Below are 19,425 nucleotides of genomic sequence, written 5' to 3'. Positions count from 1 at the left end.
TATTATTTTACAGGCACCAAGAAAACAAAAACTGCACTAAAAAAATCTTGTGTTTTGTTGGATGCAATTTCATTGGTTTATGATTCAATTGGAGAAATATGCACAGCACATCTATCTGTGTATGTCCCTAATAAAAGATCAGTCATCTTATATCCGCATATTCAGATATACAGTTTTGCAATCAGAAACTTAAATTTACTTGAATCATTTAAATTCAACTGAAATAAAAAGAATGTTTGATAAAATACATGTTTTATATCACAGACTACATAATTTACCAATTTGAAATGTCAGGAATTTGAAGAGGACATGGATGCAAGTGCATATTTCTATTTTAATAAAAACTGAATGATACAGACACCGCAAACTTAGACACCAAAACATGAGCTATGATTTCAAGGCAAAAAGGCATACATGGACTACAGCGCACAACATGACAACAAACAACAACAAAAGACAAACGCTAGACAATGTGTGCTGTGCAAGACAAGATTTAAATACAAGTGCTCATTAAACCAAAACCTGAATCAGGTGCAAACAGTCATGTGCCATGATCCGGTGAGGTGCGGTGGCTGATGAGAACCGTAGTCCTGCGCCGAAGTCAGAGCAACCATGACAAAATCATTTTGATAAAATAACATCCATAGCCCCATTTCCATTACAAATATATACAGTAATATACAGCACAGTAATATACAATCCATTTTATGGCAGAAAGAACTAAATAAAAAAAATTAAAATGGGGTAGCAATTTCAGAATAATGAAATGATATCTAACCAGTTCAGTCACTACTGCAGATTTTTCCCTAAAGCTAATACGACATTCATTTACTTGACAGATGCTTTTATCCAAACTGACTTACAATTGATACTCTGACAGTCTGGGGATGTAAACTCACAACCTTCCTGTCACAACCTTAAGGCAATGACACATACAGATTAAAGCATCATGTCCTGCATTGACATTCTCAGTTCCCTCAAGAGCAGTGGCTCTTACATATCCTTACATATCGCTCTAATACATGAGCATCACGGTCAGTGAATGTTTTCTTTCAACCCAGATGTCTTTTCTATAGATGTTAATGTAGGAATGTATTTCATTTTCCTATTGAAACACAGCCAGCAGAGCCATCTTTGTGACTGGAGCTCCTGCCATCCAGCCCCAATAATGAAACTTCTTTTAAAGATCTCTTCCCTTAGATCTTTTCTTTTTGCCATATTGGTCCAAAATCAAGGTTAATTAGGACTACTCAGCATTTATATACATCTACATACATGGTAGAATCTTAATTGCCTAATTGTATCATGCAGAAGTTCAGTCATTCATTATGTTTCTATGCTCAGTTAATCAGGTTTTCTCTTTAATTCATCACCTGTGTGTAGTCCTTACTAGTACTTGAGATGTAGATAAACAAATTAGTTTACATCAAGGTGAATTTACACAAGCAGCTTGAAATTTAAATGCTATTCTCGACCATTTTCAAAAAAAAAAAAGATTAGGAAGAGGTGAAGAGTTAGATACTCTGTGTATGCCCTTTTGAGTGTGTTATTTCTTTGCTTTGCTCACTCCATATGTCTTCTCCTGCACTGTTTCGCTCGGCTGAACAACCACTCAGTAAACACTGGCCTCTGACAGCAATTCAACATGCTCAATCAGCCAAACAGCACACGACACAATGCAAAAACTACAGGTGACAGTCGTCTTGATGTGTCACAGCTTTACTGACTGAGTAACCTTTAAGGAAGTTCAGCTGAAGAATTAAAACCTAGTCCTTAATAAATCTATTCCCTAATAAATGACTTGTTCTTAAAGAATGCTTACCCATTTATACACAAATAGAGTAATATATTTGTCTTGTACATACTATCTTCACCTATTTACCTAATGTAGTGCAAGAGTCATTTCATTAACAATTTAAAGGTAGCCTGATAATTTACTGTTCATTTACTTCTTAATAAAATTATGAAGAAGCTAATTCTACTACAGTGTAACAACAGCATGCACTAGGGCACTGAGTGACACTGTGAAAAAAACATGCTCCAGCTATCTTTAGTGCTATAAAGAATGCAGCACGCACAGCCATTTTATCGGACACCAAAACGTGACATTTGCTTTCAAGATACTGATTAAGCCTAACTGGGAAGAAAATCAGACTATGTCGATGTGACTTCATGGAGCTGCTCTGTTTGTGGGAATATCTATAAAGAGTCTATGTTGTACATTTAAGCTTCAATCAGCTGGTATGTTTGTTCTTTAAAATGTATGCTATATTTCATGGGATGTGCAGCACTTTAAACTGTATAATGTAACATGAATTGACATAATCATATCATTGCAGTATACTGGTGTATTGTCACAGCCCTACATCCAGCATTTGTCTTTAATCATTATAATCATTATAATGTTTGATGCAAAATTCAAACTAACACGTCTGGGTGTACAAAATTTTCCAAAAATATCTTCTGGGATATTTGGTTATCTGCCACATCTGATGCAGCCCATCAAGGACCTGATCACAAGCTCATAAATGGAACCAGGATTGATACAGCAGGGAGAAATCTACAGTATTTGTTTAATTCTTGCTAATTTCCTGACCAATGATTTGTTTTTAAGACCATTAAAAGCTTAATATTTTGCCATTTTGGGCCCTTTTTTTTTGCCCAGGCATGTACATCCTGTTTACAACTAATCAGAGTTCCACACACAATCTATTACTGTAGATCAAAGCAGCAGCAAGATTAAATACACACTCTGTGACTTCAGTACAATGGTGTCAATAAAATGAAAGAGCAGGTTAGAGACCTGTTACCTTTTCTGATCTGTTATGTGAGATGAGTGTCTCTACATTTTAACGTAAAGTTAAATGTCTTACGTATAAAGTATAATAATAGTTTTTAACACCAGAATCCAAAGCATTCATTCACTGCCATGCAGCAGAGCCAAGTTTTTGAGTGTCTTCTGTGAAAACCTCAAAGGCCCGCTGATACTCCTGCAGAATCTTCACGATGCTGTCATGACCGAACTGCAGCGCATCATCCAGAGGAATGTTTCCCCACCTGGATGAACAGAAACACAAATATTAGATGAATTATTAGGTGGATCATCAAAAGATGATGATCCACAAGTAACAGGAATGTGTACCTCTCCTTACTTTGCTGTAGCTAAATCTCAAATAATGTTCAATTAGGTATATAGTGCACTGTGTGAGTTATACCCTAAACCCGATGCAGTGGAGAACCCAGTCTGCAAAAAGTTAAGCTCTTTTACCACCACATGACCAACCACATTCTGCTGCACCACATTCATCATGAAGAGCTCTCTACTGATGTAACTTGTATGTGGTACAGTAAATACTCTATGCAAATGGACATGTACCATAAGAAGTAATAAAGGATGAAGATTTGATAGTTTTTAAGAACCCTCTGACCTGTCCTTCACAAACGGGTTCACTTTGCATGTACGTGTCAAAAACCGCACAACCTCCACGTGACCTGAAACGACAACAAAAAAAAGACGTAAATATATTTAACTAAATAGTGATAATTATAGTAATTACTCTTAGCAACATATTTAGAAATACAGACATATATTCTTCTACAGCTATTTTCTGCTACAGCTATTACTTATTAATCTACCTTCTGCAGCAGCAACATGAAGTGCTGTACGACAGTCATAGTCCTTCTGGTCCAAATCCATAGAAGACAGTGCAAACCTGAAGGAAGAGAGATACACAGTTTCTAAAAAAATATGCAAAAACATGAAATAGTCACAAGGAATCCAATACAAGGAATAATTACATTAAGTAAGCAGAGAATGCTACGTGGGGGGAGATATCAGATTGGTTAGCAAGTTTGCCTCACTCTTCCGGGGTTAGGGGTTCGAATCCTGCCTCCACCCTGCGTGTGCGGAGCTTGCATGCTCTCCCTGTGTTTCCGGGCACTCCAGCTTCCTCACCCAGTTGCACCCAGTTGGCATTTCCAATTTGTCCATAATATGTAAATGTGTGTGTGTGATTGTGCCCTGCAATGGGTTGGCACCCTGTTCAGAGTGTCCCAAGCCTTGTGCCCCAAGTTCCCTGGGATAGGCTCCAGGCTACCCTGTGACCCTGTGACCCTGTGTAGGATAAGCGGTATGGAAAATGGGTGGATGCTAAGCAGTGAATTACCTCCTGAGGGCTGAAACATCTCCACTATGAGCTGCAAACATCAGGTTCACCACAGACTTGTTCTAAAGATGGTCGATTAAACACAGAGATGAGAATATCAAAGTTCATTATTTTCTGAAAAAAATATAATGGGTGAATGTTTCTGTGAATCACCAATAGAAGCAAATACACTTTTACAAATAAAATATCCTTATTGACTGTGTGAAGATTGCAAAATAACTCAACTACGTTTAATGCAGTGGTGTTTATGTCCAGAAGATGGAAAAAGCAACTAAAATGAGACCTAAACCACATATGGTTTTGACTGAAATAAAGAAAGAAACTTAAACCTCCTGAATTTTTCCAAGTAAACTCACAAAGACTAAACTATGATCATATTGTATAGGTCTGAATTATATATTAAGTGAAATAAGTCAGACTTTTGTGAAGCTAGACTAAATCTCATACATTTTACCAGACAGTAAAAGCAAGATGTTGTTAGTTGGAGGTGTCATGTTGCACAGAAATGCTGTTATATTTAAATTTCTTCTTAAGTTTGCAGGATATCATTTTAAGATAATTTCTAGGCCTGTAATAATCATAAAAATTGTAAAAATATTTTAGAGAAAGACTGATTCTGAATATTGCAATGGTATAGATTTCACTGGCCTTTTTTTCTTAAAAGGCAGCCCACAAATTATATGTAAATGACAGGTAAATGACAGAGAAGGTGAAGGCTGGCCAAAGGTTTCTTTGAAATTGCAACTCACCTGGCAGGCAGCAGAGGGCTGTAACTACACATTCAAAATGCTCCTTTAAGATTGTGTTATAAGCTAGCGCTAATATACACTATATTACCAAAAGTATTCGGTCACCTGCCTTGACTCACATATGAACTTAAGTGCCATCCCATTCCTAACCCATAGGGTTCAATATGATGTCAGTCCACCTTTTGCAGCTATTACAGCTTCAACTCTTCTGGGAAGGCTGTCCACAAGGTTGAGGAGTGTGTTTATAGGAATTTTTGACCATTCTTCCAAAAGTGCATTGGTGAGGTCACACACTGATGTTGGTCGAGAAGGCCTGGCTCTCAGTCTCCGCTCTAATTCATCCCAAAGGTGTTCTATCGGGTTCAGGTCAGGACTCTGTGCAGGCCAGTCAAGTTCATCCACACCAGACTCTGTCATCCATGTCTTTATGGACCTTGCTTTGTGCTCTGGTGCACAGTCATGTTGGAAGAGGAAGGGGCCCGCTCCAAACTGTTCCCACAAGGTTTTTAAGCATGGAATTGTCCAAAATGTTTTGGTATCCTGAAGCATTCAAAGTTCCTTTCACTGGAACTAAGGGGCCAAGCCCAACTCCTGAAAAACAACCCCACACCATAATTCCTCCTCCACCAAATTTCACACTCGGCACAATGCAGTCCGAAATGTACCGTTCTCCTGGCAACCTCCAAACCCAGACTCGTCCATCAGATTGCCAGATGGAAAAGCGTGATTCATCACTCCAGAGAACGCGTCTCCACTGCTCTAGAGTCCAGTGGCGGCGTGCTTTACACCACTGCATCCGACGCTTTGCATTGCACTTGGTGATGTGTGGCATGGATGCAGCTGCTCGGCCATGGAAACCCATTCCATGAAGCTCTCTGCATACTGTACTTGGGCTAATCTGAAGGTCACATGAAGTTTGGAGCTCTGTAGCAATTGACTGTGAAGAAAGTCGACGACCTCTTTGCACTATGCGCTTCAGCATCCGCTGACCCCTCTCTGTCAGTTTACGTGGCCTACCACTTCGTGGCTGAGTTGCTGTTGTTCCCAAACTCTTCCATTTTGTTATGATAAAGCTGACAGTTGACTGTGGAATATTTAGGAGCGAGGAAATTTCACGACTGGATTTGTTGCACAGGTGGCATCCTATGACAGTTCCACGCTGGAATTCACTGAGCTCCTGAGAGCGGCCCATTCTTTCACAAATGTTTGTAAAAACAGTCTGCATGCCTAAGTGCTTCATTTTATACACCTGTGGCCAGGCCAAGTGATTAGGACACCTGATTCTGATCATTTGGATGGGTGACCGAATACTTTTGGTAATATAGAGTACATTTATGAAACTAGCAATTAATTGTTAATCCTTCTTAAATTCTTTGTCTTTAGAGCCTCGCTGCCTCTCATGTCTTTAATGGAAAATAATGCAGTTTGTTTCCTACGAAACAAGAGCAAAGATGCCTTCAAATAAAAAATATACTATAGAGAGTAGAAAACAGTAACGGTAGAAAACAAAGTCAATATTTGGTATGACGACCCTTGGCTTTAAAAAAAATATATAGTAGTCTCAGGTACAATTTTTGCAGTTTTATAAAGAAATTAGCTGTACGTTTTACTGAGCATCTTGAAAATCAGCCACAGTTCTTCTGGAGACTTTGATTGTCGCACTTCCTTCTTATTTTTGCAGCAAAACCCAGCAGCCTTCATTATGTTTTTTGTCTGAAAAGTGGCATGTTACATAAGAAATTTGTTGCTTTCTATTACAAAAAATAGGGCACCTGAGACTTTTGCACAGTATGCGTATACCTGGGGAAGAGAAGAGAGGGCACCAGGATGCACTATGGGAAGAAAGCAAGCCAGGCAGCGTGATGCTCTGGGCAATGTTCTTCTGGGAAACCTTGGGTCCTGGCATTCATGCGGATGTTACTTTGACACGTACCACCTACCTAAACACTGCTGCAGACCAAGTACACCCCTTCATGACAACGGTATTCCCTAGTAGCAGTGGCCTCTTTCGGCAGGATAATGTGCCCTGCCACAATGCAAAAAAATTGTTCTGGAATGGTTTAAAGAACATGACAAAGAGTTCAAGGTGTTGACTTGGCCTCCAAATTCCTCAGATTTCAGTCCGAGCAAGTATCTGTGGGATGTGCTGGACAAACAAGTCCGATCCATGGAGGCCCCACCTTGCAACTTACAGGACTTAAAGGATCTGCTGCTAACGTTTTGGTGGCAGATAAAACAGCACACCTTCAGAGGTCTTGTGGAGTCCACGCCTCAACAGATCAGAGCTGTTTTGGCAGCACAAGGGGGACCTACACAATATTAGGCAGGTGGTTTTAATGTTATGGCTGATCGGTGTATACAGCCTCTGATAGGTTAGATCACGTCCTATTCAGGACTGTGAAAACAGCAGGTGCATTTTATCAGCTCTGGTTAGGGCATCACAGTCAGTAAGTGTCTTTTGATTGACAGTAGAACTTAATCTATTTGGTGTCATGACAATATAGTCGGTCTGCAACTTCTACAATTTCAAAGCAGGTCAGAAAAGGTTAATCCTTCTGTTCTATTGGGGTCAAAATAACCCCAAAACAATTTTTCCAACATGAAATGTTATGTCCATGGATCCAAGAATGAAGCTAAAAATCCTGGGCCCTCTGAGAAAAGCTTACATTGAGTCCCTGATCCCAACCCAATATAACAGTCTTAAGACATAAATTCCATAGTCTGTATCTGGCTCTGGACCCTTTGAACCATTCAGGGATTTCTGTGCACTTATCTTGTCCCTGCTTGGATCTAATTTCCTAAATAATATACATATTACATGTATATTACAGAAATAAAAATGATAAAAGTAATTATGTTATTAGCTACCCCGTTCCCACCATTTATTATTTGCACTCTCATTTACTATCAGAATCCTCTTTTCTGTCTGTAAAATATATTGTATAATATATTTTTATTGTATTAATATATTAATATAATTTTATTTATTGTATTATTTTGTAAATATATTGTAAATATATTATTGTATTATATATTTTATATATACATTCTTGCTGTAAAATCTAAAAATGTGGACTGCATTAATCAGCCATCACACATTGTTGAGACCAGTAAGATTCTTTATATCAGAGCTACAGCACCATCTGCTGGACAAAAATCCCAACTGAACTGATAGGATTTTGCAAAACAATAATAGTTTTCAATATTTGTTCTCACCCTTTCATCACCGGATTGTCGACGTGGATCCTGTTTCTTAACAAAGTGTCTCAGATTGTCATAATTATGGAAGTTGAAGTGGGACACCAGTTCCTGATTGAAGAAAATGTCCATGCAGTATATCAAATCTAATGTCATATGAAGCCTAGATTGTTAGATAAAAAAGTGAACACGCTTACAGCTGCAAAGTGATATAATAACTGAAAAAAAAAAAGATTTTGGCAATAATTCATTAAACGATTCGTTACATGCATTTAAAACTCCAGGTCAGCATAAATGAATGACTCAAATAGTAATTGAAAAAAAAATCTTTTGTATTTGCAAATGCACTTATACAAATATCAAATAATAATTACATGCATAAAGACACATTCAGTGCAATGAAGAAAGGGCATATTGATACAAATATACTTATCACTGCAGTACATTCTGAAGTGATGTACCCTACACAGGAAACTTCAAAGGAGGACCACCCGTGGCAACTATCTGTAGTGTAGTTACAAACTGAAGTGATGAAAGGCGTTTACTGCGAAGGGTCCTTAAAATGTCATTTTTGAAGGGAACAACTAATGGACACACTGCTCCTGGGCAATTTTAGCACTGAAATCTTGGCTGCAGCAAACATTCAGCATTAAGTACAGGTCACGTTCAAGTGAAAAACAATTCACATAGCCAGTCAAACTTTTCAAACACTCCATATTTTTGCATTTTTGTTTAAAGTATCTCATTTTAAATACTCTAAAATTTGAAACCCTAATAAAGGGAAAGTTTATTATAAAATGTTTAGTGAATTGAGAAATGTTGGAAGTGACTATTTTATTGGAACGATCTAGCACTTTAATCAGGCACTTGTAGCACATCACATATTTATGTTTTAAAGTTAATAGCTGCACTTTATGAATCTTTTATCTGTAGGCTAAACGAGTTTACCTTCCGAGTCTGCCTGCCTTTAATAAAGCATGCATTTAGAGTCCCATCAGGATCTAAGAACAATCAGTTTTAGGTTTCCTTATTTAATTTCTATTCTGTAGCATTTTGTTAGGTCTGTGTCAATAATAGTGATTAAACTTTAGAGAATAAACTCCATGTGTTCAAAAGCTTTTGCTTAGCAGTGTATTTAGTAATATTAAATTGTAACTGAAATGTAAAAAAACAGCTGCAAGTAGTAGTTCTGTAGTAAACGATCTCTGTGATTTTTTAATAATCTCTAGATTTTATGGAGTTTTTTCTACTACGTTACAAACCCAGAGCATTTGTATTTGTTTGTCTCTACAAATTTACAAAAGCAGACTAAGTGAACAGAAGCTCCTAAATGAAACTGGTGGCAGCGTCGAGAAATGTTTGTTTCTTAGTCCATTTGTTCCTTACTAAATTGCAATACGTGTTCTTGTTTGCATGCGCGTCAGTGATTGTGTGGAAAAAAACACACTGGAATTGGCTTTATAAAATAACGTTTAAGCATGGTCCAAATGAATGGTAATTTTAACTCCTACAGAGGGGACCCATCACAGTTCTCACTGTGAAGTTTTGAGCATGCAGACGAAGTAGGGCGTTGTTACAATTACTTCAGAATGGACCGCAGTCTATATTTAGGAGAAATCAGAGTTTAAGCTGACCTGACAGAAGCGGATGCCTCTTACACTGTTCCCCAGCCTGTCCAACGGTGGTGACCAGCACATGACCCCCATCACATTGGGCACCACTAACAACACGGCTCCTGACACCCCCGACTTAGCAGGCAATCCCACCTGACACAAAAGCACAAAGCTCACACATTTATATTTTCACACTTTTACAAAATTATTAAACAGAATATCTAAGTTCTAAACAATAAGGCATGACATACTAATAGCATAAGCTTTATTTATACAACACCTTTCCTTTCCAATAAACTCTCAAGATCTTCTTCAATGATCCTTCCTGGGTGTGTGTTTATGATCTAGCCCTGCATTCATAGCCTGCTTTTTTCCTTATACTCTTATCAGCTTACACTTCCCACATATTCTATAATTACAACCAATTTCAGCCAATAAAATGATCAAATGAAAAAGATAAAATGATAATAAATTCATAATTTCCCATGTTTTCATCCAAATCCAGTTGGGACTTACATGAAAGGCAAAGTGGCCAGAGTAGTCATACATGCCGCATGAGTGCATGAGGCTGAGTGTGTTCCTCACAGCCTCAGAGCTCAGTACTCGCTCGCCAGTGATGGGACAGATTCCTCCGTTGGCCAGCGTGGCCGCCATCACACTGCCTGACTCACATGTCACCTCAATAGAGCACAGCTGAGTGGGGAATAAAACACAGAGGTTTCTATCTTATCATCATAAATCTGTTTGTAATGTCACCCAACATTTTAATACCGACCTCTGTTCACAATTTAGAAGTGTGTATCAACTAATTTCTCAATCAATTTATCTCATTAATCTGTTATACTCCTCCCAGACGCAATAGATAGATAATTATTCATTTAATAAGAAAAAATGTTAAACAAGTGTTCCACCAAAGACCAAAATCTTTGTATTTAAATGCTGTTCTAATTTAAGGCTCAGATCTAATGGGACTGTAAATGATCCTATATTAAATGCAGATGCACTTGGATGATGAGCCAATTAAGCCTACAAAGGACACAGAGACAGTGCTAGTATCATTTGTAAGACTCAGTTTACATCAACAGTGTTTTTTACTATGATTTTCCTATTTCAGAATATTTAAAATAATTTAAGTTATTCAAAATCTTTTAGCTAATGATAACCAAATGATGACAGCTTCTTCTTTTGACTTGATCCCTTTAGCCTCCAACAGCTCATCCAACAAACTTCCCTTCAATTAAAAAAAATCACCAAAGGAGAAATGGCTAAAAGAATTCAACAAGGGCATCTGCGGCTATTTCTGTAGCCATGAAAAGTAATTATCAAGTATTATCATAGAATAGCTAGTCATTTACATTCCCTGCAGTCATTTCCATTTTCAGTGCTGTGATATTACCCACGTGCTTCAGTACACTATTAAACATTACAACCTGTGTTAAAAAAAAAAAAAAAAAGATTTTTTTATGAATTCTTAAAGCCTATTCGTATTGGATTAGTTATTCATGGAAAGGTGGGGAAAAGACAGCCCAGGAAGCAGTCTTTTCTATTGTCTCCTGCTGAAACCAAAAAAAAAAAAAAAAAAAACAAGTACTGACTGAGTTTAACAATAAAACACAGAACAATAAAATACAGATGATATTTAAAAGACATTTTAAAAAAGCCTACATATATATTATGGGCATGTAACCTACTAATGCTCAAGCACAACTTGTGCAGCCACAAGCCCTTCATCATAAGTCCTACATTATAATAAATGTCAAACAATGTGCTGGATATGCCTACATTGTGAAGACAATGGATCTCTTATCCATATGAATTGAACATAATCATATGATCTACTCATTAGGGTACAGCTAAACACTAGCTGGAACCAGAAGTAAGCTCTGGGATAGTAAAATGTGTTCATGGCAATATAGCAAATCACAGGTGTTATCTTTAAAATTAAATAATTATTAGAGTATTATTACACACTTTTTAAAACTGCAGTCTTTATTAATATTGTTCTCTGCTTTTCCAATCACCCTGGATGATTTTACATCAATTACAAGTGATCAATTCATATACAATTTTCTGTTATGCTCACCTGGAAGTAGAAGTCTAGAGCATCAATCATATCTGCCCCATGAGGAAAACACTGCAAACAAACACAGCCAAGTAACCAATAACTGTTTTGTTGAGTGGTTTAATTAAAAACTTGAAAGGCAATTACAGAACAAACCTTTTTCTCTTTCAGGTAGTAGCCTATTGCAAAGTTTCTGTCTCCCGTCTCCTTTTCTGACTGAAACCTATAAACAGAAACTGCTTTACACAAAATCAATGCCAAAAATATAAAGCCAGTTAAAGGCAGCAATATAGATGTTAAGGACTCACGTGGCATTACTGAAGCCTACATATTCCTTGCCTGCCATTTTCTGCACAAAGTCCATCACCTGAAGAAGAAAAACAGACCATCTGTTAGAAAACGTGCGTCACAAAAATAACAATAAGAATACTTTTATATTCAGACTAGAACAAAATTCCCTGTTTGAATATTTTTCACATTTTTTATATTTACAAAAGGCAAAAAAGGGGGAAAAATCACATTTAGATGTTTAAGATCGCATGTTCTATATTTAGTTATCTAAAGTAAATCTATCATAGCACATTACATTAACTTTTATCTATGTTTTGTTCATGTGGAAAAAAGACCTCAGGATATGTACATGGCATTTATGATTTTTTTAATTCTTTGCATGGTTAATGCTTTGAATGGCTAACAGTCACCTCACCTACTGTTTCTGGAAATCTCCAGCTATCATTAAAAACAAATGACTTTTGGCCACTTTTTCACATTGCTGACAGTGTAAGTGCAGGGTAAAAGTTATGGTAATGGTTTTGATTTTTTTTGTTTACACAAACACAAACTTATTTTGTGCGTATATGCAAATGAAACTGATAATGTGGGCAGTGGTGTTCAAATGAATACTAAATCTTTTAACTAAAAAATATGATTTTAAACAAATGTATCTGTTTATTTTTTATTAATACAGTTGCCAGTGTCTCCATCATGTCCCAAATAAGAAAAATTTGAAAGTTCTATTTCAGCCACAATTTACTGTTGACGTACTTACATAGTCAAATTTCTCTGCTTTGTTGGCCCCAGGCTGAAGGGGGAAAAAAAAACATTTAACACGCTCAAACAGGACAGTAAACAGTACAAATTAATACATAGACTAAAAACAAAATCATATTCAAACATGAGACAGTTAAAGTGAATCCTGTCAGATCTGTTATAAACCTGGCTGGGTTACTGTAATATCACAATTCATATAGATACATTTCTTTCCTGCACTCATATTCTACTGAAGATGGCAAGACAGGAACACACAGATGATAGATTGAAAAATTTGTTCAAACTTGATATACTTTCAAAGCCTCCCCTTTAATTGATTGGACAGATGCCCATATACTTACGCCCAGCCAGTTCAGGTTATCAGTCAGTGCAGTGTCATCTTTGATTGTGGGGTCAGTGACTCGCCAGTATGACGTACACTAGCTACAACCAAGCATGATGGATATGTGTTTACCTTGATAAGAGAGCTGATGACAATTGCTCCTGCATTCACCATCGGATTGTGAGGTTTATCTTAGAATAAAAAAAACACTTGTTAAAACAGATACCACACAAATTTTCTCAAACCTTCTAAAACCTGTGCTGTAATAAAAGGCCCTTAAACCCTTATCTGAGCCTTAAAGTCGAATTGCACCCTTTATGCCCTGCAATTCCTTTTGTTTATGAGAGAGTGGTTGGGGTATATGTAGAAAAAAATCATACATAGCGATAAAACAACCAATCAAGGAAGTCATAAACGTCATATGCTGTCTTTGATTAAGGGGAATGAATATGCATGTACAGGTTTGTCAAAGTGTAAAAACTATCACTGTCACTGAAAGTTTGAATTAGAAAATCTGTGTTAGTAATAAACATGTGACAGGCAAAAATTATTGCATCATAAAATACAAGCAATCGTGTATGCAAATGCAAGCAATTGAACCAGGGAAGGGAGCAGGCATATATTATATAGGTTTTGGGGGAATTTCTGATTTGAATATTCACATAATTTGAAATTCTTGATGAATAATAAATGATATTTATCATTCAATATAGATGGCTGACACTAAAAAAGAGCTGTATCAATGAAATTTTAAATAATTTGTTTAATTTGGTATGTACTTGTGTAAATATGCTCTTTCTAAATGTTTGTCTACGTGTAATAGCAGCAAACACAGCTCATCTCAAGGCCACTATGCAGGACAGCTGAGTGTTCAAGGACTCCCCAAACACTGATCAGGCATTTTGCCCAAAATCAGAAAAGGCTTGCATGAATCAAATTCTTCTCAGCTATTTTCCAGGTGAAGTGTCATTAGAAGAGAAATTACACTTCTTCAGTAAGACATTTTTTGGTTTATGATGCAGGATATTAGTAGAATATTGCTAGTGGTTATGCTACATGAGGAAATATTCACCCAAAAATACTAATGTGCCCACCAAGTGTAAGGCAATTAGCATGATCCATCTGCAGAATGTTAATAGTTCACCACTGGCATACACATATTAGTGAGGTAAGCAATCCTTGTGGAGGAATATTTTGTTATTATTAAAACAGAAGTAGCACTGATCTCATGCCCACCATCATCATCAAGGGAGAGCATGTTGAACTTTAGCCCACTGGGCTCCTTCCCTACAAAATGGTGCACATGTTCAGTTCCGTGCTCATGTACAGCAATGGCATATTCCAGTGGCTTCACACATGACTGCAGGCAAAATGGCACCTTGGTGTCACCTACTGAGTGCCTTTTAAGGAGATAGAATTCACAATTCATAACAAAATCACTGACGTACAACATGCAGTGGTGGCAACACATAAGGTTTTGTGCAATAATGAATTCTTCTTTTTACCTCTGACCGTCCACTGTGCACAGTGAAATCCCCCAAAGACTGGGACTGAACTTGGCAAGGTGTGGAATGTAGTCTGCTACCTGACACACAAAACGTTTAAATTTCAATTTTCGTAAATCTTACAGAAATACAAGATTTGGTGAAGAATATAACTACTCACTTGACCTTCGTGCTGCTGTTTAGCTCTGTTATAGATCTGATTTATGACACCAACAAATGTATCAAACTCTGGAATGATAAATTTCTTTCTGAAAGCTTGGGAGAGCAGGACGATGTTTCTGCCTACACATCTGATAGAGAGAGCCTGAGTTATGAGTTATCTCACCATTCTTACATTCAAGTCAAGAATACCCATAGAACAGAATACCCATAGAATAAATAGATAGAATGGATAGACTAGGAAAGTCTAGCTTGTCTGGAAAGCAGTCTGCCACTCAAACATTTGAGATGTTCTTCACATCAGCAAAAACTGGACATTCATCTCCATTCCAATCTTCTCATTTGTTCAAAGTGATGTGCTTGTGAATAAGAACAACTAGCCAATCAGTTTTCAAACAAACATCAACTTTAGTCTTATTCCAAGCTATTCAAACTTATTGGAGTTAACTGTTAGTACCAAATTCTTTCTGGTAATTAATCAAAAATACATATAAATTTAGTCAATAGCTTCCAAGGAACAGTCAATTATCAGGTTTGTGTAAAACTATAATTCAGAACTTTTACCTTCACAAATCAATTGATTTTTTTAAATGTATGCCATAATTAATCCATCTTTATTATTATCATTTAAATCACTGACATTTTTATGCAAACCAGAATGCATATAGCAAAATGTGTATCATAGTCAAACTACAAAACACATAATTAAAACATAATACAATTATGTCATGATGGACCACAAACACACACCTGCGAAATAGTTTGTGGTCCATCATGACATCACCATTGGATTCTCGGACAGCTTGCCGCAGTTTGTCCATACAGTCCCGCAGACGGGGGTCAGAGGACAGCAGACCTGTGCTTTTAATAGCCTGAAGCACAGCATACAACATACAACACAGAATAAAACAGGTTTATAGACAATCAGATTTGACTTTATCATTTGCATTCTACTGTGATTTAGTCTTGAATTAATAACAAAAGTAGCCTATAGTGTTGCCCAAACTAGTAATATTTGTGACACTCTACTCCATACACCAAAGGAAAGAGACCACCTTAGGACCACCAGTGAGTGTTGTTATCAAGTGCACCTTGATGATAGGCATACCTGACAATATTAGAAATTAATGTATAGGTATTTTTAGGTGTATCTAATAAAATGGCAGCTGAGTGCATAATGAAATACTGAACAGGTTAATGCACTGTATGTATTATTTAAAAGTCAATTTAAACCCTGCAAATTTTGCAGTCATCGGCACTTTGATTTTACTGATAAGTTTTTAGGTGAGTGATGAAATCTCACCATTTTCTGTGTGTTCAAACTTTGTCTTTTATAGCTGACAGTGTGTAGTTAATTATTGACTCACACTGATGAAATGAGAGATGGGGATCCTGTCCTGCCCATCAGTTATGGTGTGGAACAGCAAATCCTCCAATCCTGAGAAGAGACCTTCACCTGCCCTACCTCTGAATAAATACAGAGAAAACATTAATGGCCAAGAGATTTCTGGTGTTTTGGTATCCGACATTTGCTTCTTTAGTTTTGCACTGGAGCTACGTGCCTAATGTAGCTAACAAATATATAAACAATATTGTAATCCATATTTACAAAACCCTGTCGGATGTCGCTGTGACTGAATTCTGGAAAACCGGCAAAAAAAATCAAGAAAAATATGGGTTTGACCAAAATCTATTTTTTTTCTGTCAGTAACATACTTTGACATCTCTACTTTAGAAAAGATAAATATAAATATGTGGGTATGTTTTTATTTAGGCTACTTTCTAACCATTCCTTGGCTTTCTTCCTGCAAAAATCATGTTGTGTAAGAAATCTAACAAATACAGTGGTTAAAAACAGTCAGTATGCTTAAAGATTTCTAAAATCGTGTGTGATTTTCTGATGCAATGAGTGCAACAATTTGATGACATTATTGGATAGTTATATGTCATAGTGAAATGGACATAAGAATAATCCAATCAGTTTGTAAATAGATGCCGACTGTCCATGATAAGCGATACTCCTGCACCTTCACATCATCATCATCAAAACACAGAAGAGCGATTACACACTCTACAAATGACAGCAAAGTTTTTAAATGTTTCTCTGACCAAATTCAAATTAATAGCAAGAAATTTAGCCAACAGAACAGAACTGAATAAATGAATCAGCAGTTATTTCCCCTCAGATGTTAATGTGAACATAGCTCGGTCAAGAGAGGAGACAGTGATGAAGCTCATGTTTAAATGCTGTGAGGGACTTTTACCTCAGGTCTTGAGACTGAGGCTGATGTGGAGGATGCTAATAATCAAAGCATAACTCATTCAATTTAATTTTTTACAAAATTTTCAGTACCATAAGTAGATTTGGTATGTATAGTGGAGTGAAATCTTTAAACAGGATTTTCTCCCTTTTCACTTTTGGGGTAACCAGGCTTTAAAATGGTATATCTTTCCTTCTGGTTGAAAATTATACAAAAGTGAAACATATTTCAGCTCAGGAAAACGTGTAGCTAGTTTTAAGAACTGTATATAGTAGAAAATGTCAGAAATTGGCTTTGTGAAGGGTTTTCCCAGGCCACCACACATACTACTGTCAAAGTTTAATAAAGGTTAATATAAAATTGTTAATATTATACAACACTGAAAGTGGTACGAGTTTATTATGTCTATTGAACTATGTGTTTTTGTGTAAACTGTGTTAGCTTACCCCTCTGGTATTGGGTGTTCAGTATGTTCAGTAGTTGTTCTGCTGAGGTAAAGCTGTGAAGAACCGTTACTGAAACACCGCCTCTGTCGCGAGACTCGGCGCGCGCTGCCGCAGTACAAGCCCAGTGCGCTGCTTTTAGCGACATTTTCCACAAGAAACTCCATCATTCCGACATTAATCCGCCCAAAAGTTCTCAAACAGGACATCATCTTCCACTTGCACACAGACGAAGATTAAACACACAGTTTTTCGACAGTCTCTGGACTTTGCAGAAGGGGCTCGTGCGGAAGACTAGTGCGCACGTGCGGCACTGAACAGCAGCTGTCTTTAAATGCACAAATCAAATCCCTCAGTGTCGTGTGAGCACGTGCCTCAGTGGAAGAGATTAGGCATGAGGAATATCTGACCTTTTGTACAATGCAGTTATAGTCAATATCACAAATGTGCTTACATTTAAAGATAGATAGATAGATAGATAGATAGACTTTATTGATCCCATGAGGGAAATTCTTGTGTTACAGCAGCATGGTCAGTAGATGGACCAAGAGATTGAGCATTTACTTATTTCAAAATTCTGAAACCTTCTGTTTATTTCCAGTTTTGAATGAAAAAGAAAAATCCCAGGTTTTCAGTGTGGACTCAGACTTTTGGACCCCACTGTAAAAAAAAAAAAAATCACTGATCAGAAAATTACCAAGAATTAAACAAATGCACTCCTGAGAGCTCATCCACCACCATTTACTCATTTACTTGACATTTGCTTTCAAGATACTGATTAAGCCTAACTGGGAAGAAAATCAGACTATGTCAATGTGACTTCATGGAGCTGCTCTGTTTGTGGGTATATCTTAAAGAGTCTATGTTGTACATTTAAGCTTCAATCTACACAGAAAAATCCTCAGGACATATACTTTACAGAGAAAATTATATTGTTATATCCATTATTATTAAGAAAATACTCTCTTAATTGCAGCTGGTATGTTTGTTCTTTAAAATGTATGCACTTAAAACTGTATAATATAACATGAATTGGCATAATTACTACAAAACTCCTCATTGCAGTATACTAGTGTATTGTCACAGCCCTACACCCAGCATTTGCCTGAGGTATGTCTGCATACACTCCTGGGCAAAAAAAGGGAAAAGCTATCCCATACTAAGTTCCGTTATCTATTTTGTTTAATTCTTAATTTCTGACAAAGGATTTGTTGGTAAGAGCATTAGAAGCTTAATATTTTGCCATTTTGGGCTTGCCCCCCCCCCCCCCCCCTTCTTTTTCCCCTTTCTTTTTCCCCCTTTCAGGAGTGTATATTAATTATTTTATCAAGTACACTTACCATACACGTGATTTTGTTGGTTGTAATTATGTGGTATTGGTACAATTGTGGTCAGGTGCAGCAGAGTTAGAGGTTTTTAATCCCTTAAACTTTTTAGACTTTATATTTATTAGTTAATAATATCATCTTGTCTAACTCTTCTATGGTGATTTTTTCCAGGAAATTTTAAAGTAAAAATCTGGCGGGGGAAAATTAAAGGTTATGTCTATTAGCAAGTACAAATAGATGCCCTGGCGGCACGGTGGCATTGCTGCCTCTCAGCTCTAGGGTCTAAGGTTCAATTTTACACTGTTTCTGTGCTTGCACTCCCCATGTCCATGTGGGTTTCCTTCAGGTTCTCCAGTTTCCTCCCATCTCTCAAAAATGTGTTCATATAAAATAAATTTTGTCTGTGTAACAGACATTAGCTATTAATTGTATGTGTATACAGTATAGACATATGATACTTATACATCTTATGATATATACTTAAAAATATGCCAACAAGATATAGAGATATATGTACCTTTTGTGATCTTTTATGATTCTTAAAACATTTGATTAAAATAGAATTGTAA

The 19,425-nt window shown here is 36.8% G+C and overlaps 1 protein-coding gene across 1 annotated transcript; it reads right to left on the bottom strand.

The window, feature by feature from the left end:
- Window positions 1–314: 314 nt before the first annotated feature.
- gls2b (glutaminase 2b (liver, mitochondrial)) lies at window positions 315–17,880 on the bottom strand. The gene is made up of 18 exons (XM_026932802.3): window positions 17,532–17,880; window positions 16,192–16,291; window positions 15,575–15,696; window positions 14,826–14,955; window positions 14,666–14,745; window positions 14,397–14,560; window positions 13,293–13,351; window positions 12,837–12,869; window positions 12,097–12,155; window positions 11,945–12,011; window positions 11,810–11,860; window positions 10,243–10,419; window positions 9,748–9,879; window positions 8,132–8,224; window positions 4,167–4,228; window positions 3,637–3,713; window positions 3,429–3,492; window positions 315–3,057 (listed from the first exon to the last, which is right to left on the bottom strand). Exons 1-18 carry the CDS (start codon window positions 17,738–17,740, stop codon window positions 2,922–2,924), a joined length of 1,815 nt encoding a protein of 604 aa, XP_026788603.1. The 5' UTR covers window positions 17,741–17,880; the 3' UTR covers window positions 315–2,921.
- Window positions 17,881–19,425: the final 1,545 nt, after the last annotated feature.

This window comes from Pangasianodon hypophthalmus, chromosome 20, assembly GCF_027358585.1.
Source record: "Pangasianodon hypophthalmus isolate fPanHyp1 chromosome 20, fPanHyp1.pri, whole genome shotgun sequence".
Taxonomy (NCBI): Eukaryota; Metazoa; Chordata; class Actinopteri; order Siluriformes; family Pangasiidae; genus Pangasianodon; species Pangasianodon hypophthalmus.
The sequence above is the reverse complement of the archived record's forward strand: the minus strand, read 5'-3'. Positions and strand labels throughout refer to the sequence as shown.